General features: G+C 34.5%; 3 protein-coding genes across 3 annotated transcripts; 2 read left to right on the top strand and 1 right to left on the bottom strand.

Moving 5' to 3' along the window:
• Window positions 1-17: 17 nt before the first annotated feature.
• On the bottom strand, window positions 18-3150 carry LOC125825117 (APO protein 3, mitochondrial). The gene is made up of 3 exons (XM_049504458.1): window positions 2754-3150; window positions 1011-1441; window positions 18-699 (listed from the first exon to the last, which is right to left on the bottom strand). The coding sequence occupies exons 1-3, from the start codon at window positions 3113-3115 to the stop codon at window positions 290-292; spliced, it is 1203 nt and encodes a 400-aa protein (XP_049360415.1). The 5' UTR covers window positions 3116-3150; the 3' UTR covers window positions 18-289.
• A 1074-nt stretch (window positions 3151-4224) lies between these two features.
• Window positions 4225-13619, top strand: LOC125826835 (protein CIA1-like). Its single transcript, XM_049506181.1, has 10 exons — window positions 4225-4426; window positions 5111-5266; window positions 5514-5726; window positions 5946-6013; window positions 10030-10095; window positions 10212-10271; window positions 11215-11277; window positions 11562-11667; window positions 12672-12755; window positions 13524-13619. Exons 1-10 carry the CDS (start codon window positions 4232-4234, stop codon window positions 13617-13619), a joined length of 1107 nt encoding a protein of 368 aa, XP_049362138.1. The 5' UTR covers window positions 4225-4231.
• A 3877-nt stretch (window positions 13620-17496) lies between these two features.
• Window positions 17497-22967, top strand: LOC125826846 (protein CIA1-like). Its single transcript, XM_049506192.1, has 10 exons — window positions 17497-17691; window positions 18494-18637; window positions 18900-19115; window positions 19325-19392; window positions 19827-19892; window positions 19983-20036; window positions 20247-20309; window positions 20573-20681; window positions 21702-21785; window positions 22555-22967. The coding sequence occupies exons 1-10, from the start codon at window positions 17497-17499 to the stop codon at window positions 22645-22647; spliced, it is 1092 nt and encodes a 363-aa protein (XP_049362149.1). The 3' UTR covers window positions 22648-22967.
• The last annotated feature ends 1349 nt before the right edge of the window (window positions 22968-24316 follow it).

Consider the following 24316-nt stretch of genomic DNA (forward strand, 5'->3'; position numbering starts at 1 on the left):
GCATTCAAAACATCTTAAAAGGTTGATGTGAAACTATTGTTTACTTTTCCTAATAATAGTACCTTCTATACATTGTCCTAATTTTAAAGGCAAGAAAAGTTGGATATATCTCAACATGAAGTTGAAGTTTCAACTGCCAGAATCTGCGTAGATTACCCTAACAACAAACGAGCTCTGGCAACGATATAGTCTTGGGTAATCCTCACTAGCAGAAATCAAACCAAGGAAACAACGTCCCCGGTCTAATGTTGATTCTACTCTGCCAATATGTTGGCAGCATTTCAGAGCTTTATACAACTAATTTTTCTTCATCTAGTCCAGGAACTACAACATCATCTCTCATCATGTGATAGTAATCATCTCCGACCTGTGCTCCAACTTGACTAAACAGTTCCACGACTGCAGGTAACTTTCCGTAATACCTCTTCATAGAATCTACCAAAACGTCACCAGCATGCGGGTTTTGGACATGCCAAACATATACAGTGGAGAGAAGATCATCTATTGTTGCCTCTTGCCAAGCATGCTGTCCATCCCTCATCTGGTGCTTGAAGGCTTGACATTGCCTAACCCTATGACCCTTTGGCCCGACTTGCAACTCAGGACAATATCCACATGTTTGAACGCCATACGTTTTCATGAGCTGTATAGCTCCAGTACGCATAATCTCCCAAGCTTCCATTCCTCGCATGGCGAATCCTGGAGAAGTGATAAGTAAGTAGTGGAAAATCAAACTAGAAGGTTTGTCGTACCATAAGAAATAACTCTTTTTTACATACTTTTAAGTCATGATGCTTAGACTTTTCAAAAATGTCGACAAGTTGTGTCAGATACTCTAAAAGTTGTGCATTTTGGAGAGCCCGACACAGGTGCGGCAACAATTTTGGAAACTCCAAGCAACATAGCTTGAAGCTCTAGAGAGGAAATTGATGTATTTGAAAAGGAAAATGCACATTGAAAAATGACTTAACAATTATAAGTGAAAACATTGTAGTAACATAAAGACAAACCTTTTATGTCATCATAGGGTAAATTCAAATAATTTCTATCTCCGATGGGCTTCTTAATAGTTTCCTTAGACCTAAAAGTTTCTATGTCCTTCCCGAACAAATCATCCTTGGGAAACCTCTTCTCAAAATCTATGAGTTTTCCAGCAACCCGGTAAATGGGGAACTTCCTTCTTTGGGTTGGGTACTCAGGTAAGTCCACACCAGCCTGAATGCATAATTCTACAAGGGCTGGGATTCGATCAACTTCAAGTCGCTCATTATGTGAAACAGCTCTTCCTAACCTGTCATAGAGATGAAAAGATTGTACAACAGGTAATACATGATCTACGCCCCCTCTTTGCCATGTATGCTCTTTGTTCTTCTGACTGCCGCTAACATTGCAAGTTCTGATCTTATGTGGTGGATGACCAACATGAACTTCGGTACATAAGCTGCACAAAAGAACAGAGATCACAACATAGACCTGCTTGCTCGACAATTTTAACAGTTGAATTTCATAATGAGTTGCTATATAGTCAATCTTCCATCAATTAACAAGGCCTCGACTCCAAATCAGCAGGAGTCAGCTATATGAATCTTCTATATCTGTTGTGTTCTAGTCAAGTCTAATTCATTCCAATACTTACATTTGTCCCCACTAATTATTTCATTATTCCAACTTAACTTGATATATTATTTGCAAATCAATGTTTACTTGCAATTTGATTCATTATTTCAAACTTCAACTTGAAATAGAGAATTTGAAGTTGAAAACTTGTTATAGAACTATAGAAGTATAACAATTAATCGATTTTACTCACTATACTTCAACAATTTTTCCAAGTTAAATTCATGTAAAAACACAAATATTCTAACTTCAACTTCACATGTTTTTTTTTTTTCCAGCTTCAACAAACTATTGTTCTACTCCCTACTAAATAATTTGCCTTCTATAGCAAAATTGGGTTCTTAATCTTGCACTAATTTCTTACCTTGATAACAAGTTTAATCTGAATTAGTTGATACCACCTACAAGGATCATTACTTCTATCGTGTTATGATCTTAGCTAAGTCTGCCTAAGAATAAGTAAAATGAATATCATATTCGACTATTATTAAGCTAATCCTCAATTACCACAACCCTACTCCTTTATTGGGACTTCAAACTGGCTTTACTCCACAAAAGTTATGCTCCACCACATAACCTTAGCAGCAAAAATTCGCCATATTTTTTCCATGCTTCTGTTCTACTAAAACCTAGTTCCATTATACAGAGTAATGGTCAAAATACACTGAACTATCATTTTCCTGATAGTTTCACATCCCAACTATTAGATACTCCCCTTTCCTAGCTGAACTATGACGATCTATATGTTGAAACACACCTAGTTGAGTATATGATGAAAGTTCAAATAGGAAAAGGGAACAACTGATAGTTGGCCTAGCCAACTTCAAGGTGTGTTTTAATATACAAATTGTGATAGTTCAAATAGGAAAGGGAACATGGTAAGAAAATTATAATTGGAGTGTGAAACTAGCAAAAAAGTGATAGTTTAGGTGTGTTTTTGACCATTTACTCTTTTACATATGATTAGTTGCAACAAAGTTTGCTTAAGTGCAAGATTGCTATGTTGCTCAACTCTTCAAAATTGTTAACGGGTGTGTGTTGGATCCTCCAAAAAGTAGTGTATATTTAAAAGATCCAACACCGATACAACAATTTTGAAGAGTCCGAGCAACTTTTGGATGCAAAATGAATCTTACCTGCAAAAATAAATAGGAATTTCCTCCGAAATCCTTGAAACACAAGCTAACAACTGAGCTCTTGAAGCTAACACATGATGAGCAACAGGGATTAGCTTTTCAACTAATAGCCCATTTTCCGGTGGCTGCAGTGCAACTTCACGTACCACCCTTCTCTCTTGCTTGTCATATCTTGCTCTCCGCTTAAGCTCATTAACACTCGTCACCCATGGTTTTTTTTCAGCCTTTTTCAGCTTTCTTGGTAGAGCTTCCATGGCTGATACAGTTGAATACAATGGACCAACATTGCCCAGCTCCTTCACAGTGGATAATATCGCATTCCCACGAAGATTTAAGACTGACGTAACTCGCCTATGAAACATTCTGAGAAGCTACAGATGTGAAATACTGAAAGTTCTCTCAATTTTATTTTGAAATTCGTCATCTAGGCATTATAACAAACAGTTGGTGTGCAGATGGCATTTGGAGCTTAATTAAAATTATATACAGTACAAATAAGAGGGCAGCCCGGTTCACTAAGCTTGGCCTGTGAGTTTTGATCTAACTTTACGCGTCAACAACTTTAGCAGTTACGTCAAATTCACCTTCAAAAATAAAATACAAAATGAATTGCAACAAAGAGTAGAAATTCTAAAGATGCAAAGAAGAGAAGGAAGAAATGAAGAATTACAAGTGGCAAAAGTACAAAAAAATAATAATCAATTTTAGTAGCATCTATTTGCACCTTAGAGGTAGAAAATTAATTTTAATTTTGTATACTAGTTTAGTGGGGATTAGAAAAATAGTTCTAGTATTTTTTTTATTCTAGTATTAAATCACACATACGACTTTATGGAAGTTTGTTTGACAATATTAATTAGGCATAATATAATCATATATAAATGTGTTGTTTAGCTTGGCATCAACTGACGTATTTATTTTCAAACTTTAATTGTGCATAAATAGACACATGTCATATGTGACGTTTTATGTGAATCTCACGCGAATTGCCATGTAGGAAATTGATTTGTATATGTTTACTTGTTTAATTTTATATGAATTTAAGTATCTATTTATGCATGTCCAAAGTTGGACGGCGCACGACACACTTATGTATTATTATGCCTATTAAAATAATACATGTATTTCTTTATGCTGAATCTATGTCGTTATTATTTTAAGAGATATTATGTGAAATAAATGTGTGCTTATCAACGATGTCAGATTTGAGCGAATGTAAACAAGTAGACACACACATTATCCTAATATTACAAGATATAATATAATATGTTATATATTATCATGATAAAGAAAAAATTATAGGGGCGTAACTGTCGGTACATAAACTAACTAACTTGGGAAATAGGCCCACTTAAGTAACGAATAAGTACTCCTTTCTCAGCTCACTGTACAAATCCACTCAAACATCACCAAAATCTGATCAAAATTGCCCAATTTATTGAGTAGCACAGTCAGTTCGCCGCCCCAATTCCGCCGCGATGAAGAATTTCAGCTACGACGATTTTGAACTGAGAGAGATTCAAAAGCTCGAAGGTCATACCGGTAAGGTTTTGGGGATAGCTTGGAAGGAGGATACCGGAGTATGGGGTTTTCCGGCAGTAATCACATCCTGGAGTGATGATAAAACCATACGAATCTGGGAAGAGAACTTCTCCGGCTTTTTCGTCTGTAAGGTTTGATTATTATTTTTTTTTTTTTCATTTTTCTCAATTTTATGATCATTTGGATTAGCTGATGTAAATAACTGATAAGGTTTTAAATGTTGAAAAACATTTTAAAGTGATGAATCTGATGTTATAAATAAATAGTTACGTGTTTGAAATAGAAGTGCTGAAACTGTTAATAAACATTTGTGGTAAAAAAATGTTGTCCAAAGAGCTAACTTTTGGGGTTGAGTCAGGCTAAGGTCCATTTAACATGATATTAGAGCTAGGTTCATTCTTGTTTGGGCTTCCAGTACACGCTCCAGTTGAACCTGAGTATGAAGAGGGTGTTAAATTTGGTTAAAGTCCCACATTGATTGGAAAATAGACGGGTGATTTGCTTATATTGACTTGAGTAATCCTCCTCTCATGAGCTAGATTTTAGGGTTGAGTTAGGGTCAAGTTCCATTCAACAATTTTCTAGTAGAAACTTGTAAACTTAGAGGGTGTATGATTCAGCTTATAAGCTAGTCAAATTGACTTATACACACTTTTTAGCTTGTCTACGCATTTGGTAAACCCCGTTGAAGATTTTTTTTCCTTTATGTAATTTCTTTATTCCTTCTCTAGCACTCTTTCCATGCTCAAGAAAATATAGCTACAATGACTATTTGAACCTATACATAAAAAAAGTGCTGTAATAACTCTTAGAAGGAAATTTTGCACGCTGTTTTGGAGGCATCATGTACTGTTAGATCGTGTGCCTGGTCACGGGGAAGCAAATTGTTGGCAGCAGCTTGCTCTGATGTCACCACTGCCATTTGGAAAAATGTCGGTGTTCATGCCTATGAGCATATCTACACTTTAAAGGTACAATGACTTTGTGAGACTATCAGAGAAATTAACTCTCTGTAAATATTGCTACATATAAACTTCAAAGATCTATCAGCACTCAGCAGAATAAGGGAACTTGTTACTACGGAGTTGTTTTTATTTAGCTTATAATTGATTTGGATGGACCTGTATATTAAGGATTTATTTTTCATTTTCTTTAATGAGTTATAAATCTACTGAAATCCTGTCTGCTTTCTTATTTTCTTAAGTGGATAATGTCCAGGGTCATGAGAATGAAGTGAGAAGTGTTTCCTGGAATAGGGACGGGCAATTTCTTGCGACATGTGGAGGTGATAAGTCAATTTGGATATGGGAAGTTTTGCCTGGAAATGAGTTTGATTGTACTTCAGTGTTACAAGTACACACAGAAGATGTTAAGATAGTTCATTGGGATGAAAGATTTTTATTCTCCGGTAGTAGTGATAACACCATTAAGGTATATATATTTGAGAGGTTCAACTTCACATTCTTTGTGTGTGTGCATGTGTTATTTGCTTAGGATTCTCGCATGCTTTTCATACCCACATTTCATGTAAGGCATAGAATTGGTAGTCAACTCGTTTCTCCTCTTCTTCTTCTTTTTGGGGGGTGGGGGTGGGATTTGATCCTTCACCAGTGATATTATCTAATCTCTAGTGGTTCTTGAAAATTTTAGGTGTGGAAAGAGGCAGATTATGAAAGTGGTGATTGGCGTTGTATTCAAACTTTGGGTGAGTCTGACAGGTAAGAGTTATTATTTGGTGGTATATTTTTCATTTTAGATTGGCGTTGTATTCAAACTTTGGATGAGTCTGACAGGTAAGAGTTATTATTTGGTGGTATATTTTTCATTTTATTATGTCTAGATAGTGTATAAGTGTATCTTATATACTGAAAAATCTTCCATTGTGTGACTATTTGGAGGCTTCTTATAATAGTCATAGGTCAGATTGTAGTTCTAGAGATTGTCTGAATTCATTTGGAAAAACTTTTTGTGAAATGTTTCATTCATCCTACTGACAGTGAAAAGTGGTCTATAATTTTCTGGAGAGTCCGAGCAACGTATGACAGAAGTTTTCTATAAGAAGTAAATAATTAAGGGCAAAGCCAAACTTCTACTCTTTGAAAGTAATTCAAAAAAAACACTTTGGACAGGTAAGAATTATTATTTTGCAGTATATTTTTCATTTCGTTATATCTAGGTAGTGTATAAGTGTATCTTATATCCTGAAAAACCTTCCATTGTGTGTCTATTTGGAAGCTTCATGTAATAGTCATAGGTCGGATTTTAGTTCTAGAGATTGTCTGAATTCATTTGGAAAAAACTTTTTGTGTGAAGTGTTTCATTCATCCTATTGACAGTGAAAAGTGGTCTATAATTTTCTGGAGAGTCCGAGCAACGTAGGACAAAAGTATTTTATAAAAAATAAATAATTAAAGGCAAAAGCAAACTTCTACTCTTTGAAAGTAATTTTTCAAGAAACACTTTTCAAAATAAGTTGATTTTGAAAGCTTGGCCAAGAAGGCTATCAGTAACGTCGTTTAAGATTGTTTGGGAGCTTATACCGCTACATGGTTGAACTTTCTGTCACGCCCCGAGACTACACCCTAGACGTGGCCGGCACTCGAAGACCATTGCTGGTCCCCAAGCGAACCCTCATCCTGGCTGACTCCAAGCGGAATACTAACTTAAGCATACAAGAGCTTAAAACTGAAAAAAAAGTTTATAAACTCAACTTTACAAATCTTTAACTCAAAAGAAAACTCTGATAATAGAATATATATACAACTCGCCATAAAAGGAAACTTTAGTCTTCAAAACATTTAACAAAATAAATGAAGAGACTTTTGAAACTCTATTGTCTATCTATGAAGCCTCTAACTGATAAAGATGGAAGCCGGGACAAGACCCACGACCTCCTAACAACTGATACAACTGAAAGGTAAATGAAATCCTCCGGAAGCAAAGAGGCTTGTCATAGCTAACTGGAACTCCCGGATGTATCAACGAATCTCCTGTTGATGATCTTGAATACCTGTGTCTGCATCATAAAAAGATGCAGGCCAAATGGCTCAGTACGTGGAATGTACGAGTATGTAAGCTGGAAATCTAAACAACATAGGCTAGAAGAAACACTGGAATAAACTGAATAACTTACCTCTTTTTCAAACTTTCTCAACTCAAGGAATACTCAAAACTACTCAAACTTACTCAACTCAAAAGATAGATACTGGACTCAAAGACAGATACTCAACTCAAAGATATATACTCAACTCAAGATATATACTTAACTCAAAGATACTTAACTCAAGGATACTCGACTCTTGAATAACTGAACTCAACCTGACTGACTTCTTTCAATATAAGGTAATTTAAAACAAGTGCGATATAAAGAAAGACTGTTTAAAACATGCTATAAACTCTGTGTGTATACAAGGATACAATAAGCCTGAGATGTATATATAGAAATACAAATGAACTGATGTATATAAAATACAATAATTTCTGTGTATAAAAATACAATAACTGTTGTGGGAGTTTCTCTAACCGACAACCATCACATAAGAGCTATAGTGATGATACAGCGATCGACCTCACGCTGCCAGAGCATCTTATACCCGGCCAAAGGTATAAGACCTGAACTGCCTAATGGATCCACTAGTCTAATCTGAAAAGGATTCATCTAAAAAGTATGATCATTTTCTACCCATGGTGGCTAACATGGTTCTATGGGGGCTGTGGGTTCTTTGAACGCTCCCCCAATTCGGTGCTCAATACTACTCCCAAAAATGTACTGGCTCTTATATTTTTAAAACATATGTTTTCCTGCTGATATGAGATAATTACTCAAAAACTAGCCCGAAGGCTCTTTTGGAAATCTCAGTTTTCAACCTTGTTTAAATGTAAAAACATTTCTTTAAAACTTCTTTGGGAATACATAGTTCCCTAATATCTTTGAGAAAATGAACTCAACTCTTTACTATTTACTTTACTTGAACTCTTGGCTTGATGTGAAATTCTTAACTTAACATGAAACTCTTAACTTTTGACTTGACTTGAAACTCAATACTTTTCACTCGACTTGAAACTCTATACTTAACTTGGAACTCTATACTAACTTGGAACTTAAGCCTTAGAATGAAGTTAAAACGTTCAATGAAGACTCGTGAAAAGTTTGAAGACTTGCTTTGACTTACTTAACTTCTCTAAGCTTAACTTCTAACTTCACTTGACTTGGAAACTAACTTCACTTGACTTGGAAACTAACTTCACTTGAATTGGAATCTAACTTCACTTGAATTGGAAACTAACTTCACTTGAATTGGAATCTAACTTCACTTGAATTGGAAACTAACTTCACTTGAATTGGAAACTAACTTCACTTGAATTGGAATCTAACTTCACTTGAATTAGAAACTAACTTCACTTGAATTGGAATCTAACTTCACTTGAATTGGAAACTAACTTCACTTGAATTTGAAATTTGGATTGATCACATGTTACGGATGAGTTCTTGACTTTTAGAAGTACCTTGGAGTGTTGGAAACAACTAGGAAACATAGGTATAATACCTAGGAACATGTATGAAAATAATGGTAAATGAAAGGGAAGGATTGGTGTCCTTGGCACTAGGAGAGGTGCGACAGCCCAGCCCCTTTTTCCCCAAAAATCCTTCTTTTTCCCCTTGTTTCTTTCCAATTCTAAACCCTCTCAACCTCAAGGTTTCAGCAGCAATACTTAGAATCATAAAGACCCTTATTATACAATAGATTCAACTCAAAAATCACAGCCAGAAATCTGTACTAAATCAGCAAGAACTTCAACACAACACCACTACAACTTCAACAACCAATAAATCTTCTCTTGGAATTGAAAACGAGTTGGTGTGTGGGGGTATGAACCAACCAACACTAAGGATCATCAATCTCTCAACATACAATAGATCACAACTCAAATACACAGCCCAATCCTGTCCCACAACCAACAATAACTTCAACAACACAACTAACAACATCAACAACAACTAACAACTTCAACAACTTCAACAACAAATCCAATCTCTTCTCAAATCATAAAAACGAGCTTGGTATGTGGGGGGGAAGGATAAACCCACACTAAAGACTCACATACCTGATTAGGGATCACCCCCGATGAAAATCCACGACGATCCTTAGCTTCTTCTTCTCTTTCTCCTCTTCTTTTCCTCTTCTTTCTCTCTTATCTTCCAAGCCCTAACTCTCACTCTTACTCTCACTCTTTAAAATGGGACAAAAATGATCCAAACATCAGTCTAACACCTCAATATAACCCAAAGAAATTATTAGGGAAAAGACCAAAATACCCTTAAAATTTTCGGACTAAACAAACTGCACTGTGCGACTGTGCGACTGTGCCGACAGCCCAACTTCCAAAGGGCATAACTCACTCATACGAACTCAGAATCAAGCAAACTCGGCGGCGTTGGAAAGATCATTCCAAGGGCTTTCCAGAAATAACTGGAAATTCGCCTAAATCATTCTGAGCTAGGAGTTACGACTGCTCAAAGTTGACCAAAAACTCACTTTTTTTCCATAGCCAAATTTTCCAGATTCTTTCCAAAATGACTATTTCCAATTCAACTCTTCTTGGAACTCAATGTGCTACATCTAGGGATCTTAACTTAACACTCAAGAAATTTTATTCCTCGGTAAAATCTCACTCCACATAAAGGACAGCTCGAGTCTTAGTTCGAAAATTCTCTAGGGTGTTACACTTTCAGAGAACATACATCTGCTGTGCTGTCTCTCTCTTTCAGTAAAGAAAGAAGAAGAATGGTATCATGCAGGTATTGCTTTCTCTCTGCTGAATTCGTTTTAAAATATACACTCTCAAGTCTAGGGTGTATCTTAAATAGGACAGTTGTTGTAGTCACTACTAAACAAATTTTACATTGACTTGCAGTGATGACCTTACCATCAAGATTTGGAAAAATAGTGATGATGATCATTCTATAGAACTTTGGTAAGCCCGGTCTTATCCTCATTTTCCTAAGCATAATGCAATCCTAAAAGTTGATTTATGTGATCCTATGGGAGAGTGTCCCTCATTGATTGTGAAGAGCTATTTTTTTTTGCTTTATTAACAATTATCTTTCTTGTGGGCTAGTAAAGAGTAAAAAAGTAGATTGGCCACACATGCACATGGGAACTGGGCCGCAAGGAAAAATGGTCGATTTCCTCCATCCCACCCCCCCCACCCCAGGGCACAAGGCCTGATCCAAGTCACATATTGAAACCTGGGGAATTTTCTGTTCTCCATAATTATTCTATTAAGTTAGCAAACTGAAATGTTTGCAACCACTGGTATTACCGAGCAGAATGCTTTAAGAAACCATCTCTGTTTATTCCCTTGGTCAATGTAAGCCTCCAGATTCTTCCAAGCAAGCAAAGGTTTTTTTTGGGGTTATCCCCGCGCATCCAACCCATGCTCCGTGACAACAACAGGGGTGCCCCGAAATCCCTAGTATATGAAAGAGTGAAAAGGTGCTTTCGTTGTTGTGGAATAAGAAGCCTTTGTATCTTAATGCACATATTTTTATTTTTTCCAAAAGAAAGGAGGGTGCAAGTCCTTTTGAACATCATCTTGATGCATTCAAATGGACAATTACTTTTGTTCACTTCAGAGACCACATTTATTGCTTTGTTTATTTTGTCATTCCTCAGGCAAAGAGTGGTCTTCATTCATTTAGTAAACTATGTTTGGTATAATAGTACTCAGCAATAACTATGTTTTCCGAGTCGAGAGTCAATTGGAAACAACCTCTCTATCTTTGAGGTAGGGGTAAGGTTTGCATACACTCTACCCTCCTGAGACTCCACTTTGTGGGACTACAATCGGTATGTTGTTGTAATTACTATGTTTTCCAATTGCTGATTTGCTACCATCTCCTTTTGGTGCTTGTTAGGTCTCATGCTTGCACTCTATCTGGATATCATGACACAACAATTTTCACAGTTGACTGGTTGAGGTAGCTACTCTATATCTATTTCTTATCATGCTCAAGCTAATATATGCTTCTTCTGTTTTTTCCTTCTGTTTGGACTCCTTAATATTACCTTTATTTGGACAGTTTTTCCTTTTCTACGAAGTGTGTATTTGGAGGGGAGGGGCAGTTTAAGATTTACGGTCTATTTTCCATGAATCGAGAGTTTCATAGCTAGTTTGACTGTCTAGATTTCATGTTTGATCTTTTTTTATCGGGTACGTTATAGCTATTCCTACAGGCTTACACTGGACATTCTAATATGTTAGGGAATTACTCCGTTTTGTACCTTATGAAGACAAGGACCCAGAAATATTTGCGAGTGCAGGAGCTGATGACGCTATACGTGTATTTATCGAGGATACGGACAATGAGGTATTGGAAAACCTTCTATATTCCTTATACAGTTTTGTACTTCGTGCTTATTATGATGTGTATAATGTTAATCCTCTAGTGGATCAATTCCAACGCGCCTTTAAAACTAGTACTATTAGTAATTGATTATATAGCTTCTTCAATATATGGATCTTTCAATCAAGTTTTGAGCTCCGTACTCCAGAACGCTCTTCCTATTAACCCAAATTTCTTGTGGGATCTGGAGGAAGCTGGTGTGTTCTTCTATGCCACTAGGTGTGGGCCCGTCGTCTCCAGCCTTGACATGCAGAATGCTGCCTGTCTTGCATGCTAGACATGCTGTGCCCGTGGATTAGTTGAGATACACACAAACTTGCCCCAGTGTTCACTATTTTTTTTTAAAAATTAGAAAAAAGAAAGAGAAGATTAGATTACAGTAATATCAGAATTAACTGCTTAGGACAGAAACCAATTTACAATTTAAGCTCTATGGTTTCAACCTTTAACGTTCTCAGCAATGAACCCATTATGTTTTAAATTTATGGGTTCATATCTACTAGTAATTGCAATTTTTATGGGCATTTACACATAAATTTATGCTCCACTTCAGAAGTACTTGATTCAAATGAACCCGGTAACTTAAAGCTGCATCCTCCCCTGGCGTAAGGACAGTTCTTGGATTCTGATTTTGTTCTTCTCGCCAAATCTCTCTCAACTTAAATGTCTCGTCATCAGGGTTCTAAGACATACTTTTCCTGGTCAACAAGCCTCTTCTAAAGAGGCACCACTAAATAATTGATATTTCACTTCATCGTAATTTTTATTTCAATTTCTTTATTCATATATTTGACATTCATGCTTATAATTATTAGTCTTGGACTAAACATATATATTTGTATTTTTTTTCTCCCTTTGAGCCTTTTCATTGAAGTCCATGCTTTGTTTGCACTTTTCGCTTAAAGACGTAACGGAACTTAGAGCTTTTTTGCATTTTTTTGCTTTTGATAACACTGGTCTGATGACAGGTTGATGGGCTTACATTTAAACTACTTTTGAAGAAGGAGAAGGCTCATGAAACAAACGTAAATTCTGTGAAATGGCACTCTGGGGTAAGTCACCGGAATACCACAGTGATAGGATATTTACATTTACTTGTTCATCTGTCATTGCCTTCAACTCAGCAATTAGTATGCTGCAAAGATGCTTTAAGCTTTGAGCAGAAGATGAGATCATCTGTAAACTTCTGAGAGCGTTACTGATCAGAGGCGAATTAAGGATTTAAGTTTTACGTGTTCAACCTTTAAGGTTCTTAGCGTTGGACCTTGAAATGAACATTTGTTGACCTCAATTTCTGTTGACAGATGTGTAATAAGCCATGTTGCTTGGACCATCCAAAACTATTGCCTCACCTGTGTAGCACCCTCTAGAAATGTATAGTTTTTGGACGATCCGACACACACCTTGTGAAATTTTGAAGAGTTTGAGCAACATAGGTGATAGGATATGTGTGTTAGAGCTGACAAATGGTGTTTGGACAACAAATATGTTAGACATTGCAATGATTGTTGTATGGTTTTTTCAAGGAGGAGAAATGTTTGTCTTCTGATTTATTCTCAAATATTCAGTCGTGTTGTTTTATATCGAAGACTAGAAGGGTGAATTCACTCTATTATGCTTACTACCTTCAGTTTGATCGGTATCTGTCTTAATTCAACCCTTTATTCAAGTATTTTTTTCCTTCAACAAATTGCTCGAGGCCTATGTGTTTGCGTATTTTGATTTTCTCCTCTATTTCCCTAACAAAATAAAAAACAAGATTCTTTTTTGGTCAAATAAATTCTGCAATATGTTTACTTTCTTCTGTCAAAACCTTGCAGGATAAAAGGTTTTTGGCGTCGGCAAGTGATGATAGAACAGTGAAGATATGGGAGTTGGTTTGCCCCTGGGGGCCTGCTGGCCACATAGCTTCATAGTTGATACTGGAAAAACAATTTATATTGTTATAGAAATTTTGAGCATGTTGAAGCCTCAAACTTCGGGAAAACTATCTTTTTTTTTTCTCGAATCTGAGACCTTTGCTTATGGGTAGAGGGACCCTATCTATCCGCCAAAATCATTAATGATATCATTACTACATATTATACTAGAAAAACAAGAGAACAGATCTGCAAATTTTCTCAATAACATTAAAGATGATTACCATCATTTCTGCTGTCAACATTATTTATCAATGATGTAATAGTTCACAGCAAACACGTATCCAATATTTGAAGATTATGAGTTTTGGCAATTTATGGCCAGCCTTCGAATCCACTAATTGTGTACACCCAAAGTTGAAAGACATAAACAGGCCAAGTTTTTAGACACATTTATATATTATACCTATTTAATAATACACTTATTCCTTCCGTCAACTTTTAATTGTCATGTTGCACTTTTCGAAAGTCAATTTTACTAATTTTCAAAGTTAAGTTAGATTACATTAATTCGATATTTTAAACAAAAAAAATTGATATTCAAAAACTATATGAAAAGTACTATAAATTGCAATTTCTTCCAAATCAATATGATAAAAAAATATATAGTAAAATATTAGTCGAAGTTCTTATAGTTTAACTCTAAAAAAATAAACCATGACAATTAAAAGTGGACGGAGAGAGTATTTCTTTATGCTAAATCTATGTCATTATGTTTCATACGAGATATAATGTAAAAAATAGTTTTATTATATATATATATATATATATATATATATATATATATATATATATATATATATATATATATAAGAAGACCCCTTACCGCTCTTTGGGGAGCGGGATGAGTAATACATTTGGCGAGCGCCGGTGAAGTACGCAAGCAAGGCTGGAGCTCGGTTATTGATATATTCCATCAAGAGAAAGGAGGCAGACTGGTAAGAAGGCCACATATATATATAAAAGAGAACCCTAGGACCGCCTACGTGACTCCACCACAAACCAGGATTTCCTTTTAATTTATTTATTTCCAAAATTATCCTTCTCTTTCATGAAAAGTTGTGACTTTTATGAAAAGTTGCGACTTTTGCGAAGAGTTGCGACTTTTATGAAGAGTTGCAGCTTTTACGAAGAGTTGCGATTTTTATGAAAAGTTGCGACTTTTATGAAAAGTTGTGACTTTTATGAAGAGTTGCTACTTTTATGAAAAGTTGTGACTTTTATGAAAGGTTGTGACTTTTTCAAAGAGTTGTGACCTTTCCGATAAGGCATAATAAGCATTTATTGACACTGTCATTTGTTGTCTATAAATAGAGGGATTTCTTCTCATTTTAAATTTTAAAACAACAAAAATTCCGAACTTATTCTTCTTCTTCTACACAATTGAATATTCATGTACTTTGCTCCTGTTTAATGGCTCACTAACACCATTGTTTTTGTATCAATACACTTGTGAATAGAATCGTTCTATCCTGAGATGATCTATTCCTTTAAACCTCGGGTACTAGAGGGGAATAATTTCTTAAGGGGACAATGTGCATTCAGTGGACTCGATTTTTTCCTTTATGTTTCATTCTATTGTTACAGATCTTTGTATGTTTTTACAGTCATTAATTTATGCTTATGTTATTGATTGCTTTTTTTGAGTACATATTTTAAATTTTGTTGTTTATGTTTATGCTTTTGATCATTATGTTGAAGTAAAGATATGTTAATCCAGAGTTTGATGTAATCATTAGACTATTGGTGTCATGTAGATCAGAATTCTTAAACTTGTAAAATAAATGACTTAGATCTTTATAGAGTTTTTAGTGGCTAAAATATCCATGGGATGTCAAGGGACTTTTGAGTGTTCAGAAGTTATGGTGGTTCCACACTACCTTGGAGTTTTAGTTATTCAACTTTCTATTTTATCGAGTCATTCAATCGATTAGTGACATAAAAAAAATAAAGGAATGTAGTGGGATGGTAAGTATTGTACTTAACCTTAATCAAAAGTTTGAGGTTCAAATGTTGGATTGGAGTCAATGAATTATCCCTCAAAGTAGGATGAATTCATATTAATCAAATATTAAAGAAATAATTATCTCCTTATAAACATTAGATTAAAAGTCGCAATTTTATTTTTTTTTTACCTTATTGATCGAAACATAAACAACAAAATATGCCTTTTGGCTATCAAAGTAGTGTCATCGACTACGAATGATTTTGAATAAGGGACTTGTCAAGACATAATTTAATTCAAATTATTTGAGCGACATACATTATTTCATTGAACTCCAAAAGATGTGTTTTTAAATTTTAATCAACTTATCAAGTACACAACTAATTATATAAGATGTATAATATTTAGATACTGTATGTAGAGGCCTTGAATAGGAGAAAAACTCTCGCAATTGATGAATAAAATGTTTGTACCACTTTATGAAAATACAAATATAGACAATGAAACAATTATATATCTTTTCTAAAGACTTTAGTGATGAATAATTACAGTAAAATGTAGAATTAGTAACAAAATGCATAAACACTAAGAATCAATTTTATTTTATTTTTGATTTTAAGATTTACAAAAATATTTCATTTCATTTTTGGATAAAATATTCTTGACAATTTATCGTAGGGTTGTACCCACTCGAAAACACTTATATTATTAAATATTCAGAAGTAGATTATTGATGTAGTTCACCACCGTGCGAAGCGCGGACAATTTACCTAGTACATATATAAAAGAGAACCTTAGGCCCGCTTACGTGACACCACCACAAATCAGAATTCCCTTTTAATTTATTTATTTCCAAAACTAGCCTTCCCATTTCATGAAAAGTTGTGACTTTTATGAAAAATTGTGACTTTTATAAAAAGTTGTGACTTTTATGAAAAGTTGCGACTTTAATGAAGAGTTGCGACTTTTATGAAGAGTTGTGACTTTTATAATAAGTTGTGACTTTTATGAAAAGTTGTGACTTTAATGAAGAGTTGCAACTTTTATGAAAAATTGTGACTTTTATGAAAGGTTGTGACCTTTTCGAAGGGTTGTGACTTTTCCAAATAGTTGGAACTTTTCCGATAAGGCACAATAAATATTTGTTCACACTACCCTTTGTTGTCTATAAATAGAGGGATTACCTCTCATTTTAAAACAACGAAAATTCTGAACCTCTTCTTCTTCTTCACAATTAAATATTTGTGTACTTTTGCTCTTGTTTAGTGGCTCACTGGCACCATTGCTTATGTTACAGATCTTGGTATGTATTTTTACAGTCATTAATTTATGCTTATGTTATTAAGGATAAATGATAAGATGTAATAATTTTCATTTTCCTTTACATTATTAATGTTTGTTATTATGTAATCTATTACTCGTATTTAAGATAATATAGTGTTTTAATTTTACTGATTGATAAATTTTAAGTATTATTTTATAAATTTCGTGATATTAAATTTTCGCACGAAGCGCGGATTATTTTACTAGTTAAACATATAAGAAAACAATCAACACTTCAGAAAAAATTGAACGAATTATGTTATGACCCTCATTTTAGTTCATTTCAATCCAAGTAACTTTTAGACGAGTCAATAAATCACTCATTTATTAACTTACCCCATTTTAACCGGTGCAATTGAAGTAGAGGTGGACTTTAAATAGAAAAATGAAATGACAAATTGGGTGAAATCTTTAATTAACTGAAACTTTTATTTAAAAACTTTAGGGGTCTAACTGTCAGTTCATAAACTAAGTAACTAACTTAGTAGGCCCTCTTAAGTAACGTATAAGTATGTACAAATCCAATCAAACATCACCAAAATCTGATCAAATTTCCCCAATTTTTATTGAGCAGCACAGCCACTTCGACGCCACAATTCCGCCGCCATGAAGAATTTCAGCTACGACAATTTTGAACTGAAAGAGATTCAAAAGCTCGAGGGTCACACCGGTAAGGTTTTGGGCATAGCTTGGAAGGTGGATACCGGAGTATGGGGTTTTCTGGCAGTAATGGCATCCTGGAGTGATGATAAAACCGTACGGATTTGGGAAGAGAACTTATCCGGCTTTTTCGTGTGTAAGGTTTGATTTCTTTTTTCATTTTCTCAAATTTATCATTTGGATTACCTGATTGTGAATAACTGATAAGGTTTTAAGTGTTGAAAAACATTTTTAAGTGGTGAAACTGATGTTATAAATAAATAGTTATGTGTTTGAAATAGAAGTTTTGAAATTGTTAATAATAGTTGTGATAAAAAAAATGTTGATAAGCAGTTGTTTTGTTAGAATGACTAAAATTCTCTTATTGTTTAGTTAAAGTAGGTTAGAGTCCTACATTGGTTGGAGAATGGGCATGCGATATGTTTATATGGACTTGGACAATTCTCTCCGATGAGCTAATTTTCAGGATTGAATTGGCATCTAAGGTCCATTCAACATGATATCATAGCTAGGTCCATTCCTATTTGGGCTTCTGTTACATGCTTCAGTTGGACCCGGGCGTGAAGAGCGGTGTTAAAGTAGGTTAAAGTCCCATATTGGTTGGAAATTGGACTAGTGATCTGCCTATATTGACTTGAGTAATCGTCCCCTTATGAGCTAGATTTTGGGGTTGAGTTAGGGTCGAGTTCCATTTAACAATTTTCTAGCAAGAGGATGTCTTATTAAACTTGTAAGCTAGTCAAATTGACTTATACATACTTTTTAGCTTATCTATGCATTTGGTTAACCACATTTCCTTATAAGAATTGTTTTCCTTTAAGTTCCTTCTCTAGAACTCTTTCCATGCTCAAGAAAATATAGTGACTCGTTCTCTAGCTACAATGACTATTTGAACCTATACATAAAAAAGAGCTGTAATAACTCTTAGAAGGAAATTTTGCAGGCTGTTTTGGAGGCATCATCTACTGTTAGATCGTGTGCCTGGTCACAGGAATTCTATTTGTTGGCAGCAGGTTGCTCTGATGCCACCACTGTCATTTGGAAAAATGTCGGTGATCATGCCTATGAGCGTATCTACACTTTAAAGGTACAATGACTTTGTGAGACTATCAGAGAAATTAACTCTCTGTAATTATTGCAACGAATAAACTTCAAAGATCTATCAGCACTCAGCAGAATAAGGGAATGTGTTACTACGGAGTTCATTTTGATTTAGCTTATAACTGATATGTGATCCTAATTTGGATGGACTTATATATTCAGGATTTTTCTTTTCATTTTCTTTAATGAGTTATAAATCTATGAAATCCTGTCTGCTTCCTTATTTTCATTATGTGGATAATGTCCAGGGTCATGAGAATGAAGTGAGAAGTGTTTCCTGGGATAAGGACGGGATACTTCTTGCGACATGTGGAGGTGATAAGTCAATTTGGATATGGGAAGCTTTGCCTGGAGATGAGTTTGATTGTGCTTCAGTGTTACAAGGACACACAGAAGATGTTAAGATAGTTCAATGGGATGATCGTATTACTTTATTCTCCGGTAGTAGTGATAACACCATTAAGGTATATTTGAGAGGTTCAACTGCACATTCTCTGTTATTTGCTTATAAGGAGTTTAGCATGCTTTTCATACCCCTATTACATGTAACATAAAAATTGGTAGTCAACACATTTCTCTTCTTTTTCTTTTAATGAGGGCAGGGGCAGAGTAAAGGGATTTGAACCTTCACCAGTGATATTATCTAATCTCTAGTGGTGCTTGAAAACTTTAGGTTTGGGAAGAGACGATTTATAGGGGTGTTGATTGGCCTTGTATTGAAACTTTGGGTGAGTCTGACAGGTAAGAATTATTATTTGGCAGTATATTTTTCATTTCGTTATATCTAGATAGTGTATAAGTGTATCTTATATCCTGAAAAACCTTCCATTGTGTGACTATTTGGAAGATCTCATGTAATAGTCATAGGTCGGATTTTAGTTCTAGAGATCGTCTGAATTCATTTGGAAAAAACTTTTTGTGTGAAGTGTTTCACTCATCCTACTAACAGTGAAAAGTGGTCTATAATTTTCTGGAGAGTCCGAGCAACGTAGGACAAAAGTACTTTATAAAAAATAAATAATTAAAGGCAAAAGCAAACTTCTACTCTTTGAAAGTAATTTTTCAAGAAACACTTTTCAAAATAAGTTGATTTTGAAAGCTTGGCCAAGAAGGCTACCAGTAACATCGTTTATGATTGTTTGGGAGGTTATACCGCTACATGGTTGAACTTTCAGAGAACATACATCTGCTGTGCTGTCTCTCTCTTTCAGTAAACAAAGAAGAAGAATGGTATCTTGCAGGTATGGCTTTCTCTTTGCTGAATTCGTTTTAAAATATACACTCTCAAGTCACTACTAAACAGATTTTACACTGAATTCTCTAACTTGCAGTGATGACCTTACCATCAAGATATGGAATTGTGAACGTCATTCTACAGAACTTTGGTGAGCCCATTCTTATCCTTATTTTCATAAGCATAATACAATCCTATAAAGTTGATTTATGTGATCCTATGGGAGAGTGTCCCTCATTGATTGTTGTGAGGAGCTTTTTTTTTGCTTTATTAACAATTACCTTTCTAGTGGTATGTGTTGCTGTAATTACTATGTTTTCCAATTCCTGATTTGCTACCATCTCCTTTTTGTGCTTGTTAGGTCACATATTTGCACTCTATCTGGATATCATGATACGACAATTTTCGCAGTTGACTGGTTGAGGTAGCTACTCTATATCTATAACTAATATATGCTCTTTTTTAAAAAAAAATTCTGTTTGCACTCCTTAATATTACCTTTATTTGGACAATTTTTTCCTTTTCTACAAAGTGTTTAATTGGGGGGAGGGGCAGTTTAAGATTTACGGTCTATTTTGCATAAATCGAGAGTTTCATAGCTTGTTTGACTGTCTAGATTTCATGCTTGATCTCTTTTTATTGGGTATGTTATAGCTATTCCTACAGGCTAACACTCTAATATGTTAGGGAATTACTCCGTGCAGTACCTAAGGAGGAAGACCAGGACCCAGAAATATTTGCTAGTGCAGGAGCTGATGACGCTATACGTATATTTATCGAGGATAAGGACAACGAGGTATTGGAAAACCTTCTATATCCCTTATACAGTTTTGTAATTCAGGTGCTTATTATGTTGTGTATAATGTTAATCCCCTAGTGGATCAATTCCAGTGTGCCTTTCAAACTAGTACTATTAGTAATCAATTATATAGCATCTTCAATATACACTGATCTTTCGATCAAGTTTTGAGCTCCGTACTCCAGAACCTCCTCCTATTAACCCAAATTTCTTGTGGGAGCTGGAAGAAGCTGGGGTGTTCTTCTATGCCACTAGGTGTGGGCCCGTCGTCTCCTGCCTTGACATGCAGAATTATCTTTGCTGCCTGTCTTTCATGCTAGACATGCTGCGCCCGTGGATTAGTTGAGATACACACAAACTATCCAAGTGTTCACTATTTTTTTTAAAAAAAAATTATAAAAAAGAAAGAAAGAGAAGATTACAGTAATATCAGAATTAACTCCATAGGACAGAGGCCAATGTAGGATTTCAGCTCTATGGTTTCAACCTTGAACGTTCTCAGCAGTGAAACCCATTATGTTTTAAATTTTTGGGTTCATATTTACTAGTAATTGCAATTTTGATAGACATTTACACATAAATTTATGCTCCACTTCAAAAGTACTTGATTCAAATGAACGCGGGAACTTAAAGCTGCATTCTCCCCTGGCTTTAGGGCAGTTCTTTGATTCTGATTTTGTTCTTCTCGCCAAATCTATCTCAACTTGAATGTCTCGTCATCAGGGTTCTAAGACATACTTTTCCTTATCAACGAGCGTCTTCTAAAGAGGCAACGGTAAATAATTGATATTTCCCTTCATCGTAATTTTTATTTCAATTTCTTTATTCATATATGTGTCATTCATGCTTATGATTATTAGTCTTGGACTAAACATATATATATTTGTATTTTTTTCTTCTCTATGAGCCTTTTTTCATTAAAGTCCACGCTTTATTTGCACTTTTCGCTTAAAGCCCTAGCGGAACTTAGAGCTTTTTTGCATTTTTTGCTTTTGATAACACTGTGTCTGATGACAGGTTGATGGACTTCCATTCAAACTACTTTTGAAGAAGGAGAAGGCTCATGAAACGAATATAAATTCTGTAAAATGGCACTCTGGGGTAAGTCACCGGAATATTATAGTGGTAGGAGTTTGACAGTTGCTTGTTCATCTGTCATTGCTTTAAACTCTGCAATTAGTATGCTACAAAGATGCTTTAAGCTTTGAGCAGAAGCTGAGATCATCTGGAAACTTCTGAGTGTTTTACCGATTAGAGGCGAATTTAGAATTTAAGTTTTATGTGTTCGACCTTTAAGGTTCTTTGCATTGGACTTTAAATTGAATATTTGTTGACCTCAGCTTCTGTTGACAGATATGTAATAAATTATGTTGCTCAGATTATCCAAAAATATTTCAGTACGTGTGTCGCATCCTCCAAAAATGGATAGCTTTTGGACGATCCGACACACACCTCGCGAAATTTTTGAAGAGTCTGTGCAACATATATAGGTGATAAAATATGTGTCAGATCTGACAAATGGTGTTATGTTAGATACTGCAAATTTGCAATGATTGTTGTATGGTTTTTCAAGGAGATGAAATGTTTGTCTTCTGTTTTATACTCAAATATTCAGTCGCGTTGTTTTATATCGAAGACTAGAAGGTTGAATTCACTCTATTATGCTTCCTACCTTTAGTTTGATCAGTATCTGTCTTAATTCGACCTTACCCTTTATTCAAGCATTTTTTTCTTCACTAAATTGCTTGAGGCCTATGTGTTTGCATATTTGAGTTTCTCCTCTATTTCACCAACAAAATTGAAAACAAGATTCTTTTTTGGTCAAAAAAATTCCTCAATGTGTTTACTTTCTTCTATCAATACCTTGCAGGATAAAAGGCGTTTGGCGTCCGCCAGTGATGATGGAACAGTGAAGATATGGGAGTTTGTTTGCCCCTGGCCTGCTGGCCGCATAGATCCATAGTTGATACTGGAAGTGTTGTTATAGTAATTTTGAACATGTTGAAGCCTCAAACTTCTGGAAAACTATCTTCTTTTTTTCTCGAATTCGAGACCTCTGCTAAAGGGTAGAGGCCCCCTATCTATCCGCCACAATCCTTAGTGATATCATTACTACATATTATACTAGCAAAACAAGAGAATAGATCTGCAAATTTTCTCAATAATATTAAAGTTGATACCATCATTTCTGCGGTCAACTTTATTTATCAACTAGTTCTGGAAACGTGCGTTGGACGTTTGTCCCCTACTACTATTGTATAAAATCTGTATAGCGGGTGAAAAGGTCACAATGATTTTCAAACAGAAACAACTCAAACACACTAATTAACTAAAATATATCCTCAAAAAGCAATTTAAAAAAGATGAAGACACTCAACTAATATAAAGGAGAATTCTTCTTGCCTTTATATTACATATCTTAAAATAAAAAAATATTCTAAAGTTTCTTTCATCATTTTCTCCTATAAATTCGAAGTGTTTATTAAATTTATATCCTAAAGGTGGAAGAAATGAAGAATACGGAAATATAATAACCAATTATGAAGTTATATTTGAAAACTCAAAAATATGAAAATATAAAAAAAAACAAAATTTACTTACAATTCCGTATCGATAGAGCTTTCATCTTGATGACAATTTACATATTTCTCAACAAACAGAAGATAAATATGCATGAAATAATAAAGAATACAAATAAATGAATTCGTAAGGATTCTTACAATTACAAATTGGTAATGAGAATTTTACAAATGATGCATATTAACCTAACATAGAGGGCAAGCTGATCACAAATTTGGATGAAAGAAGAAAATATAAATAATGTTGTTGGAGTGTCTTTTTGATAGACTCTTCATTACCCCACTTATTACAAATTAAGATTGAGGGTTATGTTTTAACACTTCGTTAACCACATTTAGTACATGAATACGATTATTGCATTAAGATCCTGTTTGATGCATGAATTTAAATATAATAATAATTATTATTTAATATTTAATTAATTAATTATATATTGATATTTAATTTAATTTAGTGATAAAATAGGGGTAAAATGGTAATCCAACTACGAGGTTAGGAGCTTCCCACTTTTGGTAATATATGATGATGATGTAATAATTCACAGCAAACACGTATCCAAGACTTGAAGATTATGAGTTATGGCAATCCATGCCTAGCCTCCGAATCCACCACTTGTGTACACCCAAAGTTGAAAGACATTAATAGGCCAAGTTTATAGACACATTTATATATTATACCTATTTAATAATACACTTATTCTCTCCGTTCAATTTTAATTGTCATGTTATGCTTTTTAAAAGTCAATTTGACTAACTTTCAATTAGATTTCATTAATTTGATATTTTAAACAAAAAATTTAGATATTAAAAAACTATACGAAAAGTACTATAAATTTAATTTATTGCATATCAAAATGATGAAAAAATACATCGTAAAATGTTTGTCAAAGTTCTTATAGTTTGATTCTGAAAAAGAAAACCATGACAACTAAAAATGGACGCAGGAAGTATTTCTTTATGCTAAATCTACACCAATTTATTTTATACGAGATATAATGTAAAATAAAAGTTTGCATCATTAAATACATCAAACTAGATTGAATGTGTACAAAT

Source organism: Solanum verrucosum, unplaced genomic scaffold (assembly GCF_900185275.1).
Source record: "Solanum verrucosum unplaced genomic scaffold, falcon-dt-bn FXZP01000125.1, whole genome shotgun sequence".
NCBI classification, from domain to species: Eukaryota; Viridiplantae; Streptophyta; class Magnoliopsida; order Solanales; family Solanaceae; genus Solanum; species Solanum verrucosum.